This window comes from Meriones unguiculatus, chromosome 20 (genome assembly GCF_030254825.1).
Source record: "Meriones unguiculatus strain TT.TT164.6M chromosome 20, Bangor_MerUng_6.1, whole genome shotgun sequence".
Lineage (NCBI taxonomy): Eukaryota > Metazoa > Chordata > Mammalia > Rodentia > Muridae > Meriones > Meriones unguiculatus.
In genome coordinates this window covers 11,710,824-11,727,318 of record NC_083367.1, presented here as the reverse complement: position 1 = coordinate 11,727,318, position 16,495 = coordinate 11,710,824, and the positions used below count along the sequence as shown (strand labels likewise).

Here is a 16,495-nt window from a genome sequence, read left to right as displayed (position 1 = left end):
TGTTACAAACTCAGTAGCCACAGGCCTGACAAAAGAAGTTGTAACACAAGGCAAACTTCCCAAGGGCCTCTGCATGTAGCTGGGGGTACAAAGACTCAGTTAAATATGAGGTGCAGACCATAAGCCACCCAGTCAGCATTCAAGTACCACATGAGCCTGGCACAGAAAAACTGGTCAGTACTGCGGTAGCAAAGCCTGTTTCTAATAAAGAAACTCTAGGCACCCCTCTTTAAATCCTCAAGTAGGGACAGACAAACAAGACTCCCAAATGAACCCTAACAGTGTGTGTGAAAGCAGCACTTAACTGGATAAGGCACTGAGGGAGCCCCTCCTGTCTTCCAGTGAGACCTGAATACAGAGGACGTGTCAAAATCTGTCACTACGCACCCGGAGTCCTTTCATTGCTATCATGTCAATACATTGCTCTTCTTTGCTCTGCTCTCAAGCCACACTGTAGCTCCTGCCTATCAGGACCTCCTTTCATCTCCTCCAGGTTTGGGCACTGTTAAGGCAAGCACAAGATTCCCTCACCAAGGCTGTCCTGAGTCCATGTGACACTGCATGGTGCCTCTGGGTTAGAGGTCTCTTTGGGCCACACCATCACAATCACTCTCACGATGTTCAACTGGTTCAGGCTTTCAGTATCTGCCCCAATCCCAGCAGACTGCCTCTCAGACAAAGCAGCGATGACCATTCTATCCCAGCTGCTCTGGGATTCAGAGGAGAATTGTGCACCCAAGGACACACAAACACTATACACTTCAGGCTCCACAGAGAAAGGGAGAAGGACCAAACACGGAGAGACAATTCTACAAAACGTGGGAATCAAGTCTCTAAAACACACATGTTCTAGGTCATCTGTGCACACATCTTAAAGCCAATTATTATGTAAACCCAGTTAGTTTTTTACCAAGTGTCTTCTTGCAAGGACCAACTAGACAGCTTATGCCACCAAGTAAAACCTCCAGTGCCAGGAATGAGGTACATCTTCAGGAGTCATTGGCTGAAGGAATCCAACAGAACCCAGGCCCCCACCCCACCTCTGCCCTAAACATCACAGGCTATTAACAAGGCCAATGGTTATTTTGCACAGCCTGATGATAAGGCCCTTTTGCTGTGGACATCACTTACTATGTTATCAAACTTGGAAAAGGCAAGCAAGCTGGTACTTAACTAGAAGCTTCACCTCTTCTGACTAGTTTTCATAGTATTGAAAGGTAATCTGCACACCACCAAAAGAGAAAAATAATCATCAGAACATCCCAGCTGCAAACCCTGCGGCCTACAGTATTGACCTGCTTACATGCTACACTGGTGTAATAGTGACACAACTGTTGTGGGAGTAACCCATCACTTTTAAAAGTGGCTGCAAGGCCTACTCTGTGAGATGGAACCCATGCCTAACAATGATAAAGTGCCCAAGAACCTGAGACTAGTTAGGTCATGGGCATAGGAAATGTCTAATACTATTATTCTGCTAAAGTAATAAGGCAATAAAATGACTTCTAATGACATTCTGTTGTACTAATTGAGAACTGCCTTGCTTAACTCTCATCAGAGAAGCTTCTTGCAGTGACAGGAATTAGCACAGAGACTCAGATTGGTACAATAAGCAAGAGTCAGAGACTTTGGAGCACTTAATCCTAAATACTATGTCTTCATTAACCCTAACCCTTCAAAGCTCAGGGATCTATGTGGATAAGGAAACAGATTGTAAAAGCCAGAGGTGATCACTTTAAGGAAAGACTGTCTTCCATATGCAAGAAGACTTAATGCACATATGAATTTACAGAGACTGAGGCAGAACACATAAGACCTGGTTCAAACCAGACAGGATTCTAGCACTGAGAGAGGGGGTGGATAGAGGGTCCCACAGCTAATAAAGAAGATATTTGTAGTTGATGTCTAAAGGCAAAAGGAAAATCAATTTTCTCCAATGGAATGTCACTGGGTATATCAACCACACTCCAGCCCCATGCTTAAGAGTATTGGGCAACACAAAACAAACTCCATGTTTTTTCCTGTGGAGTTTTGGTTATATTTTTTTGCTGTTTGTCTTTTGTTTTTGTGGTTTTTTTGGAGAACATAAAGTTGGGCGGGTAAGGAGTGAGGTGAAGAGCATCTGGGAGAAGTTGGAGAGGGGAAAACATGATCAAACATATTATATGAAAAAATTTAATAAAGAACTACATACACAGTTTTTGTGCTTTTTCCTTCGTGACACACCAGACATCTGCTAGCTTACATGATCAATCTTTACTTTTTCTTTTCTGTTTAGTTTTTCGAGACAGGTTCTCCCCATGCAGCTCCAATGGGCTTAGAACTCAATATGTAGCCCAGGCTGGCTCCAAACTTGTCCTCTTCTTGCCTGGCTCCTAGGTGCTGGGATTACAGGCATGCAACTCCAGCCCTGGCCAGTGGTCATTTAAATACACACTCTCATTTCTCTCACAGGAGAGTTATGTTCCTGTTGCCCACTCTGCCCCCTAGATGTCACGAAATTTCCCAGTGTGATGAAAGCGACACAGCCAGGGGCTCTGGTACCATTCACAGGTCCACACACCTTTCATTCAACAGCACTGGGTTTACCCAGCACATACTAGTTTGCGAACAAGGTTGCTATCAGACTCCCAAACTATGAAGTGACGCCCTCGGCACTTCTATCTTCATGATGGAGGAGGCCTCTCTCTAGACAGGACACATGAAATCCAGCTAACTGCTTCTTCAGCTCTTCATTCGGATTCCTTTATGATCCTATAAAGAAGTCAGTAGCTATGGACACAGCTGAAAGCCTTCTGTGGAATATTCCCATCACAATCGTGCTGGAGGTTAAAACCAGGCCATGTGAGGAACATGAAAACATAAGCACACGCTCCAAGATGCCTGTGATTACATCACAGCAGGGTGCATACTCTCCTAAAACACAGACCCATGTGCCTCAGAGAGAAAAAAATAAACACTATTTTGTTGTCATGAAAACTGATCTTGGGGTGAATCACTTGAAGGGGTTGAAGAGTCTCCCTGAGAGTTTCCAAATCTCAGCTTGGAAACCATATCAGCAGTGTCTTTGAAGAGGCAAATGAAGAAATTACATGACACTACGGCTAGACCATCTCCTTTCAAGAATGACCCACTGAACCATAGGACCTTATCTTTACCTAGAGCATCTACCTCTCGCTCACAATTAATCCCAAACCAGCACAGGAGCAGCAGGTATGTGCCAAGCCTGGCAATGCCCAAATCAGAGCTGACCAGCCACTTTCTCCCTTTTTATGTGCCCTCTAAACATCTTTAACCCATCGTATCTCAAATTCAAGACAATTAAAGTACTGCTTATTTTTAAATATTTGCTTTTTCTGGCCATTAATGAAATGTATAAATACTTACATGAAAATTGGAAATATAGATTATCTGGAAAAAGAAAAATATGAGAAAAAAATAGAGATGTGTCATGTATTTAACTCTGTCAGGATTCTGGGTAGTAGCAGCTTCTTGTCTTTTATCATGTATATATTTTTAGAAGTAGAATTCATTATCTTAAACATAATTTGACATCTTTTAAAAAATATTTTAAGCCAGGCGCTGTGGTGCACTTGGGAAGGTAGAGGCAGGTGTATCTCCGTGAGTTCATGGCCAGCCTGGTCTACAAAGCGAGTCCAGGACAGCCAGGGCTACACAGGGAAACCCTGTCTTGAAAAACCAAATAAATAAATAACATATGTGTACATATAACTTCCACATGAGGAAACCCACAGTGCTGAAGAAAGTTTAAAACAGACATGTGGAAACACTACTTACTGTAGCAGATACACTCCAGCAGCCTTTCTTGTGGGTGTATACACATCTTTCTAAACAGTGAAATAATGACCAAGGCCACAGTGCTACATACCTTGCCTTCTCCTCCGGCTCCCTTTGCAGGTCATTAAACACTCCTTCATGCCTTCTTGGTAATTTTATTGTATGGCTCTACCCTATTTACTACCTTAGAAAGTGTTAATATTTTGTTGAATATCCTAACAAAATTTTACATACATTCGAAGCAGTTTTGTTTGAGTTAATATTATATAAATAGAATTTCTGAGTCAGAAGGTATGTGATTTAGGCTTTGGAACACAATAATTTCCCTGGAGAAAATAAATTATTTCAGTGTGTATCCTCAATTCCTTACCTCTACTGAGTAAAACTTCAAATTCTTATCAATTGTAACTTATTTGCAATTTATTCTTTCTTCAATTACTACTAAGTTTAAAATATTTCACATTATTTATTTTTATTTTTCCTTCATAAGTTTTATATTTCTGCTCAGTTTTTCTCACTTTCTATTAAAGCAATTGTTTCACTATTGTCTGTTGCTCTGATTTGTCAGCACTCTTAACCAATGAGCTATCACATAAGTTATGTGTATGTTCACACGTACTCACATACTCACAAAACCCCTCAGCTTGTCTTTTAAACTAGTTCATAGTATCTTTTGATGTAAAGAAAATCTGAGGTTTTATATACATAAGCATTTCTGTTTTTAATTTCTGTGCCAGGAATTAGAGAATGCCTTCGTTATTTCAAGATTACTTACTGTTTACTTAGCTTCTCTTTCCTGTCACTAGCTTTTTAAAAACTTATTAGTCCTTCAATTTCTGACCCAAGGAGGATTAGCCACTGCCTTCAGAAAAATGACGGTTGGTGCTGATTAAACACAGGTTGGACACTTGGTGAAAGCACTGAGCTGTCTTGGAAAGGGAAGGAGGACAGCTGCCTGCTTTGTTAAAGCCCCATCCCGTGTGCTACACCCAGCAGCCTGCTAACTTGATCCTCCAGTGGAAGAAGCTTAAGCTAGAAAAGCATTTAACATCAGGTTCTTGTTTAAAGCCCTGGCTGGGATGGCTCCCTTTGCCTTTGGCAGAGTGGAAGTTCAGACACCCTGTTCTTTTCTTTCTGATTGACTTCTTGCAAGTGCAGCACACAGTGCTCAGAATGTGCGTGAGGACCTGGTGTGTGCTGGAGGAGTGGATGGTCAATAACTGATAAATTGGAGCCATGTCTACACCAAGGGCTGGGTGGACAAACCAGTGAAAAGAATTCTGGACTTCACTGCTTCATGATATGCACAGAGAAAGACTGTAAATGGAGGCAGAAATGAAGTAGATGTTCTGTTTACTTTTTAGTTGACTGTGGAGAGACTGGCCTGAGTGTCAATGTGAAGCCACCTGTATTGCTGGCACAGAATAGGGAAGCTGAGAACATTCAGAGAAGACCTTGGGGAGGGTAGAATTAAGACACCCAGCAATGGCATCTGCACTCCACAGATCAGATCCTAAATCCCTCTGCCTGCCATGCCACTCTGCACTCTGAAAAGTCATCAAAGCAGACGTGGCCTTAAAATGGCATATGACTGCATCACTGGTGGTGTGCAGAACAGAAGAGGAGGGTCACTGTGTGCATCATCAAAAAAAGTGCTTTCCAATCGGATGGAATGTACTCAGAAGCCTGGAGAAGAAACTGCATGACATACCTTCGCGACCGTGATCATCGTGAGGGAGTAATAGGCCCTAAGCCTTCACCCCAAGACCGCCACAAAAGGAGCTTTCAGGAGCAGACCCAATCACTGCTGGTGTGGCTGTGTCCTCCCAGGCCCCAGGCAGTGACAGGCACTGCACTGCTTTCCTCTTACAATTCTGATTTTCCCTGCATTTTGTCATGTGTTTTTGTTTGTTTTGTTGAAAACTAAATTTCTTTCTTTACAGCACAGCACCATATACAGACTATAGATAAGCCCCAAACATTCATTCTTTTTTTTTTTTATTTACACTTTACAAGTATTTAGTAAGATTAAATTATACAATAAGGAAGTCACCAACCTTGTTCACCTTGCACAAAAGACAAGTTTCAACAGAGGGTGAATAGACAAGTGAACAAAGGAATGGGAGATCTCTACCCAAACTCTCTTCTGAACCCCCTGTTAAGGCTACCTTGGAAACCCCGCTCTTTCCAGTCAGAAATTTCCTTCTTACTCAGTTTGTACATAGTATTTTCCACATGATTCCTCCTCAACTGGGTTTTCGATTGTGTGAGTGCCTCTCTGTTGTAAAATTCTTTTTTTAATTTATTTTTTATTTATTATAATTTATTCACTTTGTTTCCCAGCTGTAGCCTCTCCCTCATTCCCTCCCAATCTCACCCTCCCTTCCTCATCTCCTCCCATGTCCCTCTCCAGGTCCACTGATAGGGGAGGTCCTCCTCTCTTTCCATCTGACCCTAGCCAATCAGGTCTCATCAGGAGTGGCCACATTGTCTTCCTCTGTGGCCTGGTAAGGCTGCCCAGGCCCCTCAGGGGGAGGTGATCAAAGATCCAGCCACAGAGTTCACGTCAGAGGCAGTCCCTACTAGGGAACCCACTTGGACACTGAGCTGCCATGGAACATGATGCCATGCAACATCTGAGCAGGGGTTCTAGGTTATCTCCCTGAATGGTCCTTGGTTGGAGTATCAGTCTCAGGAAAGACCCCTGGACCCAGATTTTTTGGTTATCTTGCTCTCCTTGTGGAGCTCCTGCCCAAACATTCATTCTTGTGACTAACATAAATGTATAATGTTAGGTGCAGTATATATGTATAAATATCAGTAAGGATGATTCCAGAAAGCAGAAAAGATAAAGCTTTTTCACAAAATTAAAAAGCTAATTCCCAATTGTGAAATTTGTCAACCATCATAAGGATTAGAAAGTCACCTTTACAAAAATACACCAGAAAACTGGAAAGATGGGCTTCCAGTCTAAGGGGTAGAGGTAAGGTGTGGAAAGGGTACCCCAGAAAATACCCATCTCACAATTTGTTTAATGCATAAGGCTCAGGTTATCCAACTAAGCCTGCTCACACTGTGAGGAAGGTGAGTAAATATGAGGCAAACCTCCTAGAATGCACATCCAATGGACATAATCCATGCACACTAGCCCCAGGAAATGGCCATCTATTCACAATGAGCTTGGTATCTAGAAATCCCTTGTTCCCCCTTCTGCCCTCACTAATGCAAAGAGGTACTAGTAGGGCCACAGGTAAGAAGGGGAACAAGTAAGAAATGAAAGTCCCTCTGAGCAGATGGTAGCTCACTGGCTATTAGGTCAGCCCATGATTAAATTACTAACACAAACTAGCACTCCATTTGTGCCATGGGAACCATTCCTGTTTTCTAGAGGGATTAGTCCTAGTAGACCACAAAGAAATCTGTCATCAGTATCACCCTGGTGCCTCAACTGATTAAGAACCCTAGAACCCTATGGCTACCTTACGTGCTGACCTCTCTCTAACTGAAATTGTCCTAGCTGGTATTTAGGAAGGAAGACAATATTAGAGAATGAGGAGGTACACCTGAAGTTGCTCAGCTTTCTAGGAACAAATCCATTTAGAGTGCTGCTGGCCACACCCATGACCACACTTCCAACATTCTGGCCCATACCTCATGATGAAATGTTTTATTGTACTGAGAAAAGTTGTTTCCTCCCCTGGAGAAAGACCTATTCTTTGTCTTATGCCAAGAAGGGCATTAAAAAAATGCTGACCAACGAAGCTGACACACCTGGCTTAATCACTACTTCCAATTAAAATGAAATAAAATAAAGCATTCCCTGGGCCACGCAGTGACTTCCCAAGCACCGACACACCTACTGGTTCCCAAGAGTCTGCTTCTTAAGTGTGCACTTAGAGGGAGACTATGACATCAGTTGCTGAGTCGCTGGAGGCAACTCAGAGCTGGCTGATGGCACTGTGCGTGTGGAGCCCAAGTTTCCCAAGCATAAAACACCTCAGAGTAACAGGAGCCAAGGTCTGCGGCGTCAGACTTCTGTCTGCAGCCATAACTACGGGGCAGAAACACTGTCCATCTTTCAAAATTCCCAAAGCCTGGATAGGGACCCATGGTGGAAGTGGCCACCCAACAGAAGGCTTTATCTTTCTTTGGTTCAGCTCAGCCAAATGCAAAATTCTTTAACATAACTGCTTAGTTTTATTGTTTTGTTCTGTTTTGCTGGCCCCTTCAGACAAAGTAGCAACCATAGCCTCCTATTCAAGTACAAACACTGAGGGGCCTTAGCTCTTCCCACCCTTGAGAAGGTCCAAAGAATGGCCTGAGAAAAATCACCAGGGGGTGGTTTTAGACTGGGAACTCAGCAGGTTAAATGTCCTTTCTGCAGTCAAGGCCAAAACACACCTAAGTATTGTACAACTCTACCACAACCCAGAGATGATGTCATGGTGTGTCTGTTTTTTTTTTTTTTTTTTTTTAAACCTCTCCCTTTTGTTTCACATTGGTTTGTGGCTCAAAAAGCTGGCCTCTCCATCACTGAGCTCATACATGGCCACTGGCCATCACTGCTGCAGTTTTCAACCAGAGGCAATTTTTGCCAAGGGCACTGGGAAATAAATACCAGGGGACAATTTTTGTTGTCATGTTTAGAACAGGAGGAAGGGGATACCACTAAACATCCTAAAATGCAGAAGACAGTCACTCACTACAGACTTCCCCTGTCACAGCGCCAAGTGTCACGGTGAGACATTCTCCTCCAGGCTTGCCAAACATATGCTGTTTCTGAGCATACCAGACCTTCTCATATGCCTTTGTGCCCAAACACAGGCATTTTTTCCCCTTTTCTAAACAGGAAATTACCATTTGCCATCCTAGTTCCAACTCAAAATTTCACCTCCTCTGTACTTTCCTTCCTAGATCACTACCCTTGTTTGGTTTGGTTTTACCAACTAACTTAACACATGCTAGAATTATCTGGGGGGGGGGGAGGAGGAGGAGGAGGAGGAGGAGGAGGAGGAGGAGGAGGAGAAGAAGAAGAAGAAGAAACGCCTCTATCATATTGCTTTTACGCTAGTCTGTAGGTCATTTTCTTGAATAATGGTTGATTTGGGAAGGCCCAGCCCACTGTGGGTAGTGCCTGAGCAGGAGGTTCTGGGTTACATAAGCAAGCACGCTGAGCAAGCCATGGAAGGAAGCCAGTAAACAGCATTCTTCTATGGTTTCTGGTTCAGTTTCTGCCTTGGCTTTCTCTGAGATGGACCATGAATAAGCCAAAAAAAACAAAACAAAAAACTCCTCCTCAAGTTGCTTTTGGTCACAAGGTTTATCACACAACAATAGAAACCAAGACAGCCACAGATCTGGATGTTTGTTCTGTGCCTCCAGAGCATCTGGTACATACCTCATTAGAATACTCAACTCTGACATAGTTAGCCACCTGCTCCAAGCTCAGTCCAAACCTTACTCATCACTTATCCTTAATGTGCCCATCTGGTAATCAATCATTGCTCAGCAAATCAGAGAACAAATGAAAATGTTTTATATACTCTATAGACTCTCTTGCAGCTATGTCTTTAGGCTAACAGTATCCCAACATCAAAACAGTGACAAATGTTTTTAAGAGGCCTGTAATGTAGACAGGCACTATAAAAGGCAAGTGGCATAAATTCATACATTTCACACACTATTATTAGCATTTTATACATGGGGGGAAAGGATGACTGATAGTCATCTCAGGAAGTCTAGCCCCACAGCCTAATTCTTCAATATTCATGTCAACACAGTCACACAAACAGTCAACCTTTCATCTATCAAATGTCACTGAGAACTAGAAAGGATACTCTAGAGGACCATAAATTATGGAGGTGGCATAGTCATACAAACAGTCAACCTTTCATCTATCAAATATCACTGGGAACTAGAAAGTATACTCTAGAGAACCATAAATTATGGAGGTGGCCAACAGCTCCTGCACCCAGCCTGGAAGATGGCCTGTGGGCATTATAGGACTACCCAACTTCTGAAACTTTAATGGCAGTAAAAGCAACCTCCTTGGGTTGCACATAAACAAACATATGTGCTCCAGAAAATAATAATACTGAAAAATTCAAAAGCACATTCAAAGTATCCCTTACCTTGTTCATACTGCAGGGACAGGCACAAGAGATCAGACATGTCACAGTATGAAACAGCTCCTGAAGGTCCTTCTTGTTCCAGAATCCTCACTTCCTGAAGCAGACAGCTGCAATGTAAACACAAATAAGAAAACCATTAGGCCCAGGCAAGCTCAGCAAAGTTCTATGTCCAGGAGAACTCTCTGCCATGATGGCAGCCACTCATGCTATTCAGCTGGTCAGCTGCATGTGCCTACTGAGCCCGCAGTGCTCAGGGCAGCAAGGATGGCACCGAGGGTAACACAGAACACTACTGCTCACAGTCTAGCTTCGTAGCACTGTCAAGGAGGTAAATGCCTAGACCAAGAAATAACTAGAGAAACTGGGGGCAGTTTTTAAAATTGTATGCACTTTAAATTAAATTTAAATGGCTAGTGTGGTTAATGGCTACCGAACTGGATAACGCAAGTCTAAGCAGCCATGTCTCCACTCTTGAGGCATGCTACAAAGCCATAGGGACAAGGATCTTCTTTGAAATATCTACTTTTGAGCACTTGTTCAGGGATAGGATTTGGGCACTGGTGAGCAAAGCCAATGACTCAGGAATTTCTACTAATACTTAGGACTTTTTTTTTTTTTACATATAATAAGTTATTTTTAATTAACAAATTATTCTAAAATTTTTGCTTTCATTTTTCCACATTTTTAAACTTCTATTAATTACACTTTATTCACTTTGTATCCCCCATAAGCCCCTCTCTCCTCCCCTCATGGTCCCACCCTCCCTCCCCCTTCTTCACACATGCCTCTCCCCAAGTCCACTGATAGGGGAGGTCCTCCTCTCCTTCCTTCTGATCTATCAGATCTCATCAGGAGTGGCTGCATTGTCATCTTCTGTGGCCTGGTAAGACTGCTCCCTCCTCAGGGGGAGGTGATCAAAGAGCAGGCCAATCAGATTATGTCAGAGGCAGTCCCTCTTCCCTTTACTATGAAACCCACTTAGACACTAAGCTGCCATGGACTACATCTGTGCAGGGGTTCTAGCTTATCTCCATGCATGGTCCTTGGTTGGAGTATGAGTCTCTGGGAAGACCCCTGTGTTCAAATTTTCTGGTTCTGCTGCTCTCCTTGTGGAGTTCCTGTCCTCTCCAGATCTTACTATTTCCCACTTCTTAGGACTTCTTAACAAAGGCAAGAAGCGGGTGTGTGGCAGCACGTCTGTGCAGCAGACCTTAGTGCCTTTCTCTACTGAGGAAACAGAGGAAGCTGTGGGCAGAGGTCAGAGGCCAGCTGCATCACCTCCAGGACTGCACTGTAGAACCTCCTTGGCGGATAACACTTCATCACGGCTTTTAAGAAGTCAGTTTGCCGTCACCCCAATGAACAAAGTAATCCAGTACCTCTGCCCACAGCACTCCCCCCCCCAAAAAAAAAAAAAAACAAAACCGAATAAGGATCTGTGTTTTGGGTTGTGGCATTGGTTCTTTAGAGTTTTAAAATTACTTTAATGAAGTTTTAGAATAACGCTGTGGTATGGATCCTGGGCTTTTGATTGGTCAAATCTTAAACAAAAGCGGTGTAAAATGCTCTGGCCACTTACATAGATGTGTGGCTTTTTCCTCTGAAAGGCTCTCACAAGGAGCTAGGAGAGGACAGCAGCCTATGTCCACCTGACAGTGCATCATTGTCCCGGAGGCTGCGTCTAGCAAGATTTAAATGTTTGAATCTTGCTATGACAAATGGAATCAAAACTTCACTAGAACTACAGTAATTTCACAACATAAGTCACAATTTTTAAAATGGTGTATTTGGAAAGGAAGGAGTCCTCATATTCTCGGTGGCCCGCCAGAGCCCCCTTCTGCTCTTGGCCCTCGGTCTAGTCTCCTGGAAAACAGCACATTCGCTGAGGTGCAGTCCCACACTGACACTTCCCATTGCTATAAAAACAACTTTGCAATTGTGTCTTCAAAAGATGAATTCCCAGTTCACACACACTACTATTCAGTGAGCATCGTGTTATCCTTGTTTTTGTAATAAATCAGAAAAGAAGGTGATGCCACTGCCATCACAGAATGGTAAAGTGTCACACCAGCCTCAGCAGTGACACATCCTAGCAGGAGTCCAGGAGGGATCCCAGCATCCCACCTCTGTAGGGAGAATCCACACAGAATGAGAAAAACAGAAAATTATGAGAAATAGTTGCATTACCAGAAGCAGGAGCTCATGGTTTCTGACGTTTACAGTAGAAACTCCATACATGCTGTTGTCTTACTTAATACGTGCATCGACCCAGCCTATCACGTAACTGGAAAGCTTTTCCCTGTGCCTTACACAGATGTCTACTGTCACTAAATGTCACTTTATTATCCACATTGGGACACAGGAAATGGGCACAGGGTCCTAACCAGCAGACAGCTACTTAAATAACCAGCTTTCGTGTGCCATGGTCCCTGACCCCTGAGAACTAACTGTCCTGACCCTCTTTGTCCCCACCCCCAGGGTTGTTATGTTATTGCTTATGCCATTCTACGGCCAAGCCAGACTAAAGCTTGAGGGAAATATTAATGACACAGAGCAATCTTTACTCTCACTCATGGGGTCAAGGGTGATACACACTGTGAACGAAGGACTGAAAAACAATGTTACTAGCTGTTACTCCATGTCTTTGCTATTTTATTTTGAAGAAAAGTATTTTAATGTCAGGGCTTAAATATATGTATTTTTTAGTTTGCATGTGTGTTGGGTGGGAAGAGTTAAGGGCATGTGTGTACACATGGGGGACCATGCCCGTGCCCGCACATGTGACTTTGGTGTCTTCTCTAAGTGTTCTCCACATTATTATTATTATTATTATTGTTATTGTTATTATTATTATTATTGACACAGGGTTTTTACTGAACCCATAGCTCACCTATGGGCTAAAATGGCTGCCTAACAGCCCACCTCCCTGGGTCCTCCTATCTCCGCCCTCCACAGCTGGGGTTAAAAGTGTGCACTGTCAAGCCCTACCATGCCTAGCTTTTATCCTAAGTTCTGGGGTCCAAACTGAGATTTCCATGCTCTAAGCACTGAGATGTCTCCCCAGTCCCAGCGGTTGCAGATTTTTAAACTGTTATCGGGAACAGCATACAGCTGTGGTAGGACAACGTGCTTTTTGACTAATGCTGTCAGTTCTGATGTCAGTGTAAGAGATCGTTTACCTAGCCAGATACAAGGGTGTAAAAAGTTGGGTTTTTTTTTTTTTGGTTATGTTATAATAAGCAGTAGATTCTGGGATAAAAGTGACCTTCTTTCAACATACTATAGAATTAAAACATGTACAAAGATCATGGATTAAAAAACCCAGCATCCTCTCTGCCAAGAAAACATATGCGTATGTGCACATATGCACACCAGCCAATGACCACTGTTAATAGAAAAGGCCTCAGAGAACAGCGACACTCTCAGAAACTGGGTCAGTTCACTTGTGGTCAGCAAGCAGAAAGACCGGCCATGTCCTATCAGATATTTCCCATCTCCTTTGGAACACGGAAAACCTGGCTGTCCTGCCGCCAATTTGGCTAAGAAGCAGCACAGAAAAGCCTACAGCTTAAAAACACAACCTTCCCTCTTAAGTACAAATCACTAGGAAAGAAGGTGCCCTAGATATCACAGCAGAATCAAGGGTGTCTTCACGTTCTCTCTTTAAGAAGCTGAGGCTCGTATTGAACAGAGCTAAGTATAGATTTAAAGGTTGCCCTGAGAAGACCAATCCCTATGTCACTGTGTTCCCTACTCGGCTGATCTAACAAAATTGATCCAATGGGCAATAAAGCCTGTGTTCAACCTTACACAGCTAAAAGGCTAATGAAGTGTAATCACTCAAGGTGAGCAGACTGAAGTATGAATACGCAAGCAGGACTGGGGACATGGAGAGTAAAAGAAGAAAGCAGGGGAGCTAGGGCTGTAGCTCAATAGCAGAGAGCCTGCTCAGGATGCACAAGGCGCTAGGTTTAAGGCCCATTTTCAGGGAGGGAGGAAGAAAGAAGAAGGGAGGAAGGAAAAAGGGAAGGAATAAGAAGGTACATAGGTAGGTATGGGGTTAAAAGTTCCCAAAATAAGTGAAAAGAACCAGGTAAGCAAATAAAAGAGCATTGGCAGTATGGCCAAGTGCCCCTCACCAGACAACTCCTCTCTATGATGGGGACTAGGAGATTCGGGGTCCTGGTGAGAATCCCACATCCTGTGCCATTTCTAGGGTTATACACTCTCATGGTTTGGGAGTCTTAAGCATCAGCGAGTGGGAGTTGGAGAAAGGAGAAACAAGTTCAACCTGTTTCACCACTATTTACCAACAACCTCCACCTACAATCAGACTTCTGGTTTACCTGGATCATTGCTAAGGTTCTTTGAAGTATGATAAGAATAGAATAAGCCAGCTTGGTTCCACGCTCCTTACTCTAAGGGAAGCTTAAGAATGTCAGGGCTGTTTCTTTGTGTGGCATGTCTTGGCCCCTAAAAATGCTGTTGATACTGACAGCTGAGAATGGACTATGCTGACTTGGGCTTTTCTCTCCACTCCAATGCTTCTCTCCCTTCCCATCTGTTTATTCTAGAAGCCTTTTGTAATCTGTTGCAAGGTTGTGTAGCACAGATACTCCAAAGGGATATAGGCCAATACAAGCAAGCATTTCACTCTTCGCCACATTAAGGCTGTCACTCATTGGCTTTCAAATGCGTGCGCTCTGATACCAGCATGAGTTCTCTTGGCCATACTTGTCCTACACTGTATTCTGGCCATCCTCTTTTCTAGACTACATCCAGCTGTGGAAACAAAGGACTAGACATAAAACAGATCAGGAGCTTTTAAGTAAGTGTGGCTGAAGAAATAAAAAGATGACCAGACTTCAGAGAGAAAAGACAGAGGAAAATGTGGGGAAAATGATCAAAACACCAAAATAAAACAACAAAAACAACAACAAACAAGACTTAAGAGCTTGGTCAGTCAGAAGAGCAGGACACCTGATTTTTGACTAAGATGCCAAAACCATACAATGGAAAAAGATAGCATCGTCAACAAATGGTGCTGGTCTAACTGGATGTCTACATGTAAGAAAATGAAAATAGATCCATACTTATCACCCTGCACAAAACTAAGGTCCAAGTGGATCAAAGATCTCAACATACAACCAGACACACTAAACCTGTTAGAAGAAAATTGAGGAAAAGCCTGGAACTCATTGGCACAGGAGACAACTTCCTGAACAGAACACCAACAGCACAGGCTCTAAGATAATCAATAAACGGGACCTCATGAAACTGAAAAGCTTCTGTAAAGCAAAGGACTCTGTCATCAGAACAGAACGACAGCCTACAGACTGGGAAAGGATCTTCACCAACCCTATATCTAACAGAGGGCTAATATACAGAATATATAAAGAACTAAAGAAGTTAAACAACAACAAACCAAGTGGTCCAATTAAAAAATGGGGTACAGAGCTAAACAGAATTTTCAATAGAGGAATATCAAATGGCAGAGAAACACTTAAAGAAATCCTCAACATCCTTAGTCATCACGGAAATGCAAATCAAATGACCCTGAAATTTCACCTTACACCCATCAGAATGTCTAAGTTCAAAAACTCAAGTGACAACACATGCTGGAGAGGATGTGGATAAAGGGGAACCCTCCTCCACTGCTGGTAGGAATGTAAACTTGTACAACTTTGGAAATCAATCTGGCGCTTTCTCAGACATTTAGGAATAGTGCTACCTCAAGATCCAGCTATAACACTCCTAGGAATATATCCAAAAGATGCTCAAGTATACAACAAGGACATTTGTTGTATACATTTGTTTGTAGCAGCTTTATTCATAGTAACCAGAATCTGGAAACAACCCAGATGTCCCTCAATTGAGGAATGGATACAGAAATTGTGGTACATTTACACAATGGAATGCTACTCAGCAATTAAAAACAAGGAAATCATGAAATCTGTAGGCAAATGGTGGGAACTAGAAACGATCATCCTAAATGAGGTATCCCAGAAGCAGAAAGACACATATGGTATAGACTCACTTATATGTGGATATTAGACATATAATATAGGATAAACATACTAAAATCTGTATACCTAAGGAAGCTAAGCAAGAAGGACGACCGTGGATCAGATGCTCAGTCCTCATTCAGAAAGGCAAACAGGATAGACATCAGAAGAGGGTGAAAACAAGGATCAAGACAGGAGCCTACCACAGAGGGCCTCTGAAAGACTCTACCCAGCAGGGTATGAAAGCAGATGCAGAGATTCATAACCAAACTTTGGGCAGCATGCAGGTAACCTTATGAAAGAAAAGGGAGATGGAAAGACATGGAGGGATCTGGAGTTCCACAAGGAGAGCAATAGAAGCAAAAAATCTAGGCCCAGGGGTCTTTTCTGAGACTGATACTCCAACCAAGGACCATTCATGGAGATAACCTAGAACCCCTGCACAGATGTAGCCCATGGCAGCTCAGTGTCCAAGTGTGTTCCCTAGTAAGGGGAACAGGAGCTGTCTCTGATATGAACTCAGTGGCTGGTTCTTTGATCATCTCACCCTGATGGGGGTGC

General features: G+C 43.0%; 1 protein-coding gene across 4 annotated transcripts in view; it reads right to left on the bottom strand.

Annotated features, from left to right (window-relative positions):
- Bach2 (BTB domain and CNC homolog 2) overlaps window positions 1-16,495 on the bottom strand; it is a 337,625-nt gene that overhangs the window by 247,029 nt on the left and 74,101 nt on the right. For all 4 annotated transcript variants that reach the window (XM_021650826.2, XM_060373441.1, XM_060373444.1 and 1 more), the window contains exon 2: window positions 9,930-10,036. Coding sequence is in view for 2 of the 4 variants with exons in the window: in XM_060373441.1 (XP_060229424.1) it covers window positions 9,930-9,938 (9 nt within the window). In the remaining 2 variants the exon portion in view is untranslated. The remainder of the gene's footprint in view (window positions 1-9,929; window positions 10,037-16,495) is intronic.